At 37.9% G+C, this 12,281-nt stretch overlaps 1 protein-coding gene across 4 annotated transcripts in view; it reads right to left on the bottom strand.

Moving 5' to 3' along the window:
* Window positions 1-12,281, bottom strand: part of PPP4R1 (protein phosphatase 4 regulatory subunit 1) — a 76,685-nt gene that overhangs the window by 19,935 nt on the left and 44,469 nt on the right. For all 4 annotated transcript variants that reach the window (XM_058277359.2, XM_058277361.1, XM_058277360.1 and 1 more), the window contains 4 exons: window positions 10,863-11,389; window positions 4,539-4,711; window positions 3,198-3,293; window positions 231-416 (listed from right to left, as the gene is read on the bottom strand). In XM_058277359.2, the coding sequence (XP_058133342.1) occupies window positions 231-416; window positions 3,198-3,293; window positions 4,539-4,711; window positions 10,863-11,389 (982 nt within the window). The remainder of the gene's footprint in view (window positions 1-230; window positions 417-3,197; window positions 3,294-4,538; window positions 4,712-10,862; window positions 11,390-12,281) is intronic.

Below are 12,281 nucleotides of genomic sequence, written 5' to 3'. Positions count from 1 at the left end.
ACATTTAGAACACTCTCGGGGGGAGGGAATGAAATCCCACATTCTCAAGAATTAATTGACCGATACACGTTAGAGGGTTACACAGTCTAAGCTAGGCACGTAGGCAGGCCAAATGTGACGACAGGGTGGAATGCTGCAGTTTGTGGCTGCTCCTTGTATGGAACTTCCTGATACAAAACTTCCCACAGGGTTCGCACGGTGGTCCCACCAAGGCATGCTGCTTTCCTCACCTGCATATCTGACGCCAGCGTCTCGTAGGTCTCTCGGAGGCAGTGCCAATTCTGCCTGCCCAGAGTAAGGGCCACCCCGGGAAGGCTATAGGCACAGTGCTTGGCGATTTCAGTGTCCACCGTCTGTGCACGTGAGGGGTCCGTCATAGACAGATACTCATCTAATAAGGCCTGGGGGACGACGTCCTGATCAGGACAAGAGATGACAGGAATGACTGTTAGCAGTTCGGATATAAATTAAGAAAAAATATTTTTAAATATCTTGATTTTAACAGCATCTCAGACTGTAGAGAAAAAACAATCGCAAATTTTCAGGTACCTAACAGCTGAAAAGAGATACAAAACATGATAAGGGAAATATATAAAATTCTAAAAGCAACTCTGAGTAACAATGAATAAGCTCTGGAAACAAGAAAGCCTAGAGTACAATTAGAATTAATTACTAAATGTAAAAGATATATTAAAAAAATGACCAGTACATTTCCATGTTGGCAAAGATTATAAAGTTATAAAGTTCTATATAACCTAATGAATATAGTAAAACAGGTACTATCATGCACTATTAACAACACGTTTAAAAAACAAACCTACTTTCTTTATAAGTAAACTTAGCAGTTATCTATAAAAAATAAAGAATATATATCTAACTGTAAAATATGTGAAAAAATAATTATGTGTCTTCAAATCCTGTTTGTGTATGTATAACGTAGCTTTAGAAGAGTATAAAAAAGGGTAAAATTAGTTGCTATTTTGGAAGCAAAACAGATGACTAGAAGGGAATAGCTGAGAAGGAAACTTTTCACTTAATAATACCCTTTTGTACCTTTTGAATCTTGAAACATGTAAACTTATTACCTACTCTTAAAAAATGAATTAAAATGGAAAGAAATAAATTTACTAAGAGAGTGAGATAGAGCTTTATATGTACTGGTATGAAAAAATGTCTGTAAGTGGGAAAAGGCCTATGTCTAAACACAGAATACTGCATCCACTTTTAATAACAGAATAAAAATAATGAATACATACCATCTGACCTAGGAAATCTATTTTTAATAATAAGATTCCCCAAACCAATAAAAATATACAGATAGCATGATGAATGTAGCAATCCTTAAAATAACAAAGGCACTTCTGGTGCCGCTGACAACAACAGAAGCGGACAAAGAAACAAGATGCAGCAAAAATGGACAGAGAGAACAGACAACCGGGGGAGGGGGGGGAATTAAATAAATAAAAATCTAAAAAAATAAAAAATAAATAACAAGGAAAACAATCAACAAAAAGACAAGAAAGTCAATTAAAAAATGGGCAGAAGGACTTGACTAGACATTTCTCCAAAGATACACAAATGGCCAAGAAGAAGGTGAAAACATGCACCACTTCATTAGTCAATTAAAGAAAAGCGACTCAAAACCACAGTGAGATACACTGTACACCCAACAGAATGGCTATTATTTAAAAATGGAAATAAGGAGCGCTGATGAGGATGCAGAGAAACAGGAACACTCATGTAGTGCTGGTAGAAACGTAAAATGCTGCAGCCACTCTGAGAAAACAGTTCAGCAGTTCCTCGAAAAATTAAACACAGAATTACCATGTTGGGGGGAAAGGGTGGGGTATATGGGAATGGCTCTATGTTTTCAATGTGTCATTTATGTAATCTAAAGCTTCTTTAAAAATAAAATTAAAAAAAAAAAAGGGATTACCATATGATACAGCAATTCCACTTCTAGGCATATACTGAAAAAATGAAAAACAGCTCAAAGAGATACTTGTACACCAAACAGTATTACTTGCAATAGCCAAAAGGTAGAAACAATAAGGGATAAACAAAATGTGGAAAAGAGACCTACAAAGGAATATAATTCAGTCATAAAAAGGAATGACATTCTGATACATGCTACCACATGGATGGGCTTTGAAAACATTATGCTGACTGAAATAAGCTAGACACAAAGAATACCGTATGATTTCACTTATAGGAAATATCCAGAATAAACAAATTCACAGACATAAAGTAGATTGGAGGTTACCAGGGATTGTGGGAAGAGAATGAGGAGTTAATGTGTAATGAGTACAGGTTTCTCTTTGGGGTGATGGGAAAGTTTTGTTAGCAGATGGTGGGGATGGTGGCACATTATGAATGTGATTAATGCCATTAAAAATGGCTAAAATGGCTAATTTTATGACATGTATGTTATCACAATGAAAAAAGTTAAGATGGCTATAATATCAAAGAATGGTGATTTTAAAATTAATTTTAAGAAAAAGGGAATTGTCAAAAAAAAAAACTTACCAAATCTAAAACTGGAAGCACCTAATAACCACCAATAAGACTTTTTAACTTACAGTACCATCTTATAATAGAGTATCATGCTATTAGAAGCTTGAGGGAGTTCTTAGATGCTATAATAATATAAAGATCCTCAATATATATGAAAGCAGGGGAAGGGAAGCCAGATAAGATACAAATTGCATATTCCAATGGTGCCATATGCATCTTTTCCCACATTTAAAATCTCTGAAATTGGAATGCAACTTGTCATCAATGGCACTTTATAATGACTTCTCATATTTTCACGTTTTAACCAGTGTAACTGAGATGTACCTGATCATTCTTGGCAAGTCAGGCATGACGAAATAGCTAGGTATGATGGCATGATTCCACTTGTCTTTGAAAGGCAAAAAGGGGTGCATATATGTATTTGTAGGCCCATAAAAACTTGAAGAAATAGAAGGAGCTGTGGTACATGGCTGCTCTGAACAAAGGGAGACCATAGGTGTGGGAAGGGAAAGCACTCTGCTTGCTTTTTACTTTCTATACCATTTACATTTTCTTATTGAAAGCATGATATACTACTTTTGCTCTTTAAAAAACTCATTAAAAAAGGACAAAATTAAGTCAGAAGTGGGCTTTAAAAAGAGGAATTAAGAGCAAACCGACAAAACTTTTTTTTGGTCACTTACTTGTACTTTTGATTTCCTTTCCTCATCAGGGCTAAAACTGGTGTTTGTGCTTAAGTCTGAATCATTATGAATGTAGCGAAGAGTGGGGTCCATATTCTGTTAGGAAAAAAGTATCTACTTAAAGATCTGTGCTGTAAGTTTTCTTCATTTAAAATGTGTTACTAAATTACTTACCTTCTATGACTGCCTAAAGATAATAATACATATAAATTCCTCATATTTTAAAAAATATTTTATGTTTACAATCATATCTAAGACCTTCCCCTGCCTATGTCAAACTTGCTCAACAGGTTATTAGATGTATGAAAATGAATTCCAGAAAAATAGAAGTAAAAAGTAAATTTGAAAGTGCTTTTGAAATGTTCCAAATATATAATTAACTTAATTATAAAATAATATTTAGATGGCTCTTTCAGTTCGTTGTTTTAAGAGGCCATAGGATGTCTTCTATTGTTTTTGCTCTTGGCAATTAATATCTGATTTCACAAATATGTTTTCTAAACAGCCTACCCCCTACCTCCAAACCCACCCCCAAAAAACCTTCTAAAACGCAGCTATTATATACTCATCAAATCTCCAGTAATAATAACTGGTCAGGATCTGTTACTGAAGCACTGCTATTACCCAGGTTTCTGGCTATACCAAGTGTTGTCTAACAAACAGGACAACAGAACCACACTGCAGCTGTCCCCAGGGTGGACGTGGGCCCCCAGCGTGAGCTCATCATCCAGGAGAATGCTTCCTCCCTGTTTGTATGAAGAAGGGCTACCAACAGCATCAAGTGATGCTGGCGTGATGGGAATGTAGTAGTAAATTAAGGGCAGATCCCATGAAACAGCTAGGAGCACATAGCAGAGGCAATCTGGTACAGTACCCACCCTCACTCTCCAGAGTCCAGATAAGGCCACTGGCCCTCCGCAACATGGCCTCAAGTCCCGATCTTCTGCTCAGAATACTGTGTTGCTTGCTGCAGTGAAATGGTCCGATCAAAAACAAAGCACCTCTCCAAAAAGAAAAGGGAAGAGTTAATGATTCTTGATAAAGGGCTTTGTTTCCAGCAAGACTATTTCACTGCAGTGAGCTACATTAACATGGAGGCCACTAAAATGGTCATGTACACAGGACTGGGATTCACTTTTCCAACACTTGACATGACATGTGTAACAAAGATAGGATGTGGCAAGAACAATTACTTTTAGGCTATGCAATAGGGAGAGCTGATAAAAACAGCAACACACAGAACGTGCTAGCCTGGACGTGATTGGCTACCACTATCCCCACCAACATACTTCTGCTTCCAACTGCTCCCACCCTGCACACACTTTCAACTGAGTTCATTACCTCGGCATCATCACCGATTAAAGGCACAGAATCGTCTTGATTTATTTTACAATTTGGTAGCTCACTTATACGGAGTTCATCTTGCAGATCACTTCTCTTTTCTCTACTGATCGTCTCCTCGTGTACATCCAGACAGGAGGCCCGCAGGGCAGCAGACAGCACTTCCACTTGTGCTACAGGCAAGAAGGAAACAAACTGAGATACAGAAGAGTCTCAGACTTTTTTTTATCTATTCACACACATATATTTATTATCAATGAAATATATACTTTGTTGACACTGCCATCAAAAAGCTGAAAAAATTTCTACTACTGTAAATCATTAGTCCTTAAAGAGAAAAGGTAGAAAACTAATATGCTTTCATGAGATTAAAAACGCTTATCCACTACTGCATATTATTCTGCGTTAGTATGAAAGAGGAATGCTATCTAGTTGTTGGAGGCATTTCCAGTTTATTAAAAGGGGTCAATTTCAGTATGAGTTAACTATGTGTTGGTAGTGCACGAATCAAACTAACAAGGCTTACTTACTAAGCTATTTTAGCAGAAGAGCGGTCACACAACCCTGCCAACATAAAACAATGGTAATTACAAAGATTTTTGTTGCTGTTACATTGAAATATCTCATATCTTACTCCAATTTCTTTTCCTCTGTTTCTTTTTTAAAAGGAAGCCTGCAATTGGCCCCCTCCAAGATAGGGGCTCCAAATAACTTTTGCCTTTTCAGCAAACCCACAACCACTTACCAAGCCGTGGTTCCTAAATCTGGCAATTAACATTGCCTACAGTTTGAGTTGAATTTTCTTTATAAAAGTAATCTAAAAATTACAAGATAAAGCATTCTTCCTTTCCCCCGCAAAACATGAGAAAATTAGCATTCCACCTGGATGCTCAAAACATAAAGATTTTAACATCAATTGTATTTACTACAAAGATTAGTCACTGTGCCCCCATCCTACTCAAAAATTATACAAAAGACAATTAGGACAACCATTTTATTATGATAATCTATTACAGTGTGGCAGCACTTCTAACATCTCTATTTTCTTAGTACAGTTAAGTTTGTCTGCAGATCCTGGTAACAGAGGTACAAGAAACATAAAGGGCAAGTCTCAATTCTGTTAAGCCTATATTTACTAATTTAAGTCCAATGAAGATAGTTATTCATGAAAAGTTCTAGTGCAGTATTCTTGTTCTTTTGAGAATTTCAGTTGCAGTTAGCACTCATCTCTCTCTCTCCTATCACTTTAGTTTACCTTTGTGGTATATTTTAAGTTTCCAAAAGCAAACCACAAATAGTAGCCAAAGAAGATTGTACACTAGATCCATGTAAAGGTAAAATGTTTTGTTTTCAATATATTCAATAGTATGATTCAATAGTCATTTCTGTTACTCTTTCTTACCTAGAGTTCCACATCAAGTGTGCACACGTACATGCATGCATGATTCAATTCTCTTCCCTGGGAAGTAACAAGTCAGAGCTTTTCACAGAAAATGTCTTACACAGGTCATTTATCTCTAAACCAGGGGTTCTTAACCAGGTGGCCACAGACCCCCGAGGGGTCAGTGGAAAGACTTCAGGGTGTCCATGAACTTGAATTAAAATTCAACTTTTTAATCTTTATTTTCTCTGACCTCCGAGTTGAGTGTCATAAAACTGTCTGCCTCTACATTCTGAGAAGGGGTCCGTGGTTTCTACCTGACTGACAAAGGGGTCAGTGGGACAAAAAAGGTTAAAAACCACTGCTCTAAATGGACTGCATACTTCCCTTTAATTTGTCTCTGTTAATACACAGTTTTAGGTATGTATCTTTGTAGATGAATAAATGACTAAACTAATACAAAGATGATGAAGGTTAAGAGACTCATGTTGACTCATGAGGAAACCTAAGGCTTAAAATTCTCGATCCAGAGGAGAATTAAGTTAATGCTGAAATTTTTTGCAGATGGACTATTACATAGTGGAATTTAAGAAAACTGAAATAGCCTTCGGCAAAAACTGCATTCTAGTTACAATGTGGTATGAAATCCCAGGGAACGGGAGCTATGCAGTAAAGGATTTGAAAAGGAAATTTGTGGACAAATTTGCTAATTTTCTTGATAATAATCCAAGAATGCTATACAGAGAAAATTGTTGGATTTTTCTCCACTGAGATTTCTGTATTTACTGAGGGTACTGCTGACTTCCTCCTATTTTAGTAGTTCTACCTAATAAGCATGTAAAAAGCTTCATGAGAGCAAGGATTTTATGTTTTTTCACTTCTATATCCCATCCCTACACCCAGTGCCTGGTACAGAACAGGCCGTGCATAAATCTTTGTGAAATGAATGAATATATAAAAATCCCAAAACAAGGCATGGTAACTTCTTTCTGGAAGAGCACAGAAAATCATAGGACATTACAAGCAAAACCAATAAATATTTATTCTGTTAAAAAAAAACCTGGCTGTGTGGCTTTGAGAGAGCACTTGTGTTCCTACAGCACTAAAATGTGGATAAATAACAATGCTGAAAAGTGGATGTGGCTCAACAAGTTGGGCATGTGCCTACCAAATGGGAGGTCCCAGGTTTGGGTCCCAGTGCCTCCTAAGGAAGACAAGCAGATGCCCGCACCCACCACAACAAGAGCTAGATGCCGCATCACGCCACAACGAGCAGGCACCTAAACGAGCAGATGCCAGAGGCCAGCAGACTCACCTCCCATGTGAGAGGTTGTAGGTTCGGTTTCCAGTGCCTGCTGGAGAAGGTGAGCAAACAATGAGCAGACAGACAAAGAGAACAATCTGGGGGAGAGGGACGGGAATTAAAAATAAAATAAAGGAAAAAAATAAATAAGTCTCTGTGGTTGGGGCATGCCTCTACCACATGGGAGGTCCGCGATTCAAACGGGCCTCCTTGACCCAGGTGGAGCTGGCCCACACGCAGTGCTGATGCGCACGGGGAGTGCCGTGCCACGCAGGGGTGTCCCCGCATGGGGGAGCCCCACACGCAGTGAGTGCACCCCAAAGGGAGAGCTGCCCAGCGCAAAAGAAAGTTCAGCCTGCCCAGGAATGGCACCGAACTCACAGAGAGCTGTCACAGCAGGATGACACAACAGGGAGAGGCACAGATTCCCGTGCTGCTGATAACAACAGAAGCCGACAAAGAGGAACACGCAGCAAATAGAGAACAGACAACCAGGGTGGGAGGAGGGAAATAAATAAAATAAATAAATAAATTTTTAAAAAAAGTGCCTAGTGTACAGCGAGCACCCAACAATGCTGTTTTTATTAGTCATGCACAATGGGCTCAAATCAATCCAGATGATTATGGGTAAACATACTGATGATAAGTTACCAACTACATGGGTAACACACTGATGGGCAAATAAGCAACAAGGTTCAGGCAGCTCAGTCATCCACCTCAGGAAGAGAACAAGTGCATCTGCTAGAAGACCTACACAAGGTGGGGACCTGCCAACTAAATGGTGTTCATTTAACCATGGGTTTGTGAAGAAACAGTCCCCAGTGTCATAGGCTCAAATACGGAGACCACCTGGAAAACTTCAAACTGTACTGCCTTCCTGAAGAAGTTGGTGAAGTGGACAACCTCATCATCTCTTTTTCTCTGACCAGTTATATCGGTGGTTTGAAAACTTCTCAATAACAATAAAAACATAATGATTTCAATCTGTGAACAATATAATTTTTTCTGACCATGACTAGTCATTCCTTTCAGCCAAAACTGGAAAGAAACGGGTATGTTTCTGAGACTGGGAAGTAGACCATTTTGCAGTCTATGAATACAGCTGTGGTGCCTCATGCTGGTGTCAACTCTGCTCGGTCACTGCTCAAGGGCCTTAGGTCAACCCCGAATTGGCATGAGGATTCCCCCATGCCAGGGGGTTAAAAATGTCCTAGGGAAAGATAGAAAAACCCCAAATTCCTTATGTAAATAGGAAAAGGGCATTTCTTATGCCTTTTTTAGGTTTTTCTAATTTCCCTTTTGGCTTTCCCTGTAGGATCTATTTCTATTCTATAATCAAGAAAGGACTCTTCTTTTTCCTGGCAGGTATACCTCATTCTAGTTCTGGCAATAAATTAAAATTTTTTATTAAGCACACATGAAGAAAAAACAACAACAACGTCAATGCTTTTAGAAAGGCAAGACTGTGAAGCAAAAACTGCCTTAGAATATAAAAGGACCTCTTACTACTGTTTCCCATGACATTTCCCAATAGGAATCCAGGTGGTCCACTGAATTGCCATGAGGAAAAAGAGCAAGTGTCACGGGAAGGTAGCAGGGCTGAGACGTGGCTCTGATGGGGTGTCTTAAAACGGCTCCTCCAGGCTCCAGGCAGAGTGTGTGAAGTATGCCTCTAACAATCAGCCCACAAACCGACTGCCCAGCTGCCAGGAAAAACCTTGTACCTGGAATATAACCTAACATTAGCTTACTCACTGGTCAGCACTTTTTTCAATTTTGGATTAAAGGACTGCTTTTTACAAAGAAAGACATTTTCTGACGGGTTTGAAGGAAACTACTGCCCCACAATGCCAGGATTAGAAAAGAAAAAGCACACCCCTTTGAACATGCGAAACACTTTCCAACACTATAGAAAATGAAAGTAGTTATTTCAATTACAGATTAAACATGCCCTCAGAGTTCAACAAAATCAAACCATAAGAATCCTGTAGCCTCTGCAGCATACCCTAATACTCCCCCGTCTGCCTTGCAGGCCTCCACGTTGCAGGACAATACACGGCACAAGCACTTGTTTACTAGGTGTACTGCTCCTTCTAAGCTCCTTGAGGCCAAGGTTTGTCTGGGTTGTAAATAGGGTATTCCACTGGAAATAGGCCTCTGTCCTTGCCCTTGTTTCAGAAAATAATGGAAAAAGGAATGAACTATTGACATAAGCAGCAAGGATGAATCTCAAATGCATGAGAAGTCAGGCCAAAAACAACAAAACAAAACAAAAACAAACAGGCCATATACTGCTTGGTACCATTTATCTGGCATGCTGAGAAAGGCAAAATCATTGGGACAGACGACACAAGAGTGGTTGCAGAGACTGGGGAAGGGGGTGGAAGGACTTGGGAACTAACATGACCGTGTTTGTCAAATCTCAGAGAACTGTGGAATTCATTCAAAGAGATGAAGTTTACTAACATAAGTTATACTAATAAACCTGAAAAAAAAAAAAGGCAAAAAAAAAGAAGACAGACTGATCACCTGCCAGTTAAATTAAAATAACTTTCAATAATCAAGGAAATAAATCACTTTAATGAAATCAAAATTTCTCCAATTGTAAAGCTGTAACAGGAAATCTAAAACCCACAATAAAACAAAGTGAAATACAGATACCTGATAATCATCAATGAAACAATTTCTCAAACTTAAATATAATATGGTTTTGTAAGTTTTGGAAGATAATGAAGGTATCAAGTTATTTGCTTTCATGGACATTTCCCAACCTTGAGCAAATAAAAGCTTTTTAGCTTTTGGAACTAAGAAAGAAAAAATAAATTCCACAAAGTGATATAAGAGCTGAAGACTTGTAGCTATGGGATTTTTAAAAATTGTTTTTGGTTGTAAATAACATTTCCACTGTCATGTAATGGCATTATAATTGTAATGAGTCACCTGAAGGTCTAGCCTAGAGGCAGTACTCTCCAGAGGAGCACAAAGAGCCCCACTGACTTTAAAGCCCTCCCGCTCAGCAGACAGATGGGGGCAGCTCCTCTCCTACTATGATCTACTGAGAACATATTCCACTCAATAAAAGGAAACATTTTATTTTAAGATAGAACCACCACGAAGGCCACTGTCCACAAGGAAGGAATCTAGGGGCAAATAGATAGAACCTGAGGGACAAACCTAAATGACTCTTGTAAAAGTCTACAGCTACAGCTCTTAAGTCACCACACAGTCCATAGGAAAAGAGACATCTTTGTCCACTGTTAATTGAATTCAGTCCTTCCTAAGAGATGAACCAAAACAAGCAATACTGCATTTTATTAAAAAGCTAATGAAATTCAGAGTAAAATAAGGCAGGGCTCAAGATTTAAAACAGTAAATGTGAAACACTGAATGAGTTATGAAAATTTTCAGAGTGATTTGTGAATCAACAAATCTGCATACACTACAGTTAGGAATATAATGATGAACCTATCTTAAATGAAATTTATTAAACATCTGATTAGTCTCATTTATCAAGTCAATTTAAGAAGACATGATGACTACAGTCACAATAAACTTTTAGAAGTTGCAATTTTCCTAACAAATTTTCAGAAAACACTTTATATCAATTTAAGAATAAAAAACTTAAATGGCTTAGTCATACCTTTAACATCAGGATCATCAATATGGGGCTCTAGATTTTCTATCATCTCTTCAAGTTCCTTTCTGGTAGCCATGGTGATATTTGGAGAACCTGGCACAGTGCCTGCAGGTGCTTCTTGTGGTCTCTCAGGGCTGAGCTTTTTCCCAGAGTCCTGTTCAAGCTCTACATCTAGATCTATTTCAGGAAGAGGAGTCCTCCAGAAATGGAAGGAGTTGTACAATTCCTGATCTAAGACAGCTGAACCTTGTGAACTGGTGCCAACCTCTGGCCGCAGTGTAGATTTGTAGTTACCGGATTTTTTATCATTCTCATTACTAGCTGCTTCCTGATGAGATTCTGAGGACAAAGTACAAAGTAAAGAGCTGTCCATTGGAACATTTATTTCACCTGGAGATGTTCTAGATGTTTCAGCATGATCTTCCATCCTGTTTTCCAGTTTGACACTGGAATTACTAATACTGAGATCTGAAGGAACATCCTCTGGCCTGATCTGTACATCCTCTGGGACCTCTTCTCCATGTCTGATCCTTTTATTGTTTATTTGGGGGGAAAAAACACAAACATGAACGTATAAAAATAATTACTGAAAAAAATCAATGTAAGATACAACATACAGCATCTACACAACTTAACTATTAAAAATAATGGATTAGCTACACAAAATGAATAGTTTATCTAAATTCCTTATACTGCTTCTTTTTCCATCAGTTGTTCTCTGTTCAGAGATGTAAACACCTGTTAACCATAAGTCTGGATATTTGAGAATTCAAGCATTATATATATTAGTTGGACAAGATAACATTTAGGAACCCTGGAATTCTACAATAACATGATAATTTCAAATAGCAAATAAAAAAGAGTAGAAGATAAACTCCTAGTGAATTTTAAGATAAATGAAATTTTTAAATTATCTGATTTTTTAGGGTCATTTGCATTGCTACTATGCTCCAGTGACATTTTCAAGAACTTATAATTAAAACCTACTTGTTTATATTTTTAAAAAAAGAGAAGAACCATATATAAGGTTAGAAAAGATCCTTATTTACTATTCACGAAATAAACTTAAATCCTCTTAAATGTAAACAAAAGGTTATTTTTATTTCCTCCACACTTTCTAGTTCTATTTCTGAAGTTAATAATGGATTCTTGACTAATTGAAAAAGATATACGGTACAAGTTCCTACATTAAAGTCCACCAAATACTGCCATTCATTACCTCAGCTAAAGCACTACAGTAAGTTTTAAGCTTTATCTCCCATACTGAACAAACATTTATTGAGCACCTACTAGGAGCCAAGAAATAAAATAGGTGTTAAGGAGTCAAAGATGACTGAGATGTAGACCTTGCTTTCGAGACTGGGCAAACAGGGTAAACAAATATACAAGGAAATAATTGGCAGACAGCACAGGAAGTCTGCA

Source organism: Dasypus novemcinctus, chromosome 16, assembly GCF_030445035.2.
Source record: "Dasypus novemcinctus isolate mDasNov1 chromosome 16, mDasNov1.1.hap2, whole genome shotgun sequence".
NCBI classification, from domain to species: Eukaryota; Metazoa; Chordata; class Mammalia; order Cingulata; family Dasypodidae; genus Dasypus; species Dasypus novemcinctus.
Note: the sequence above shows the minus strand (reverse complement) of the source record. Positions and strands in the feature narration are given on the sequence as shown.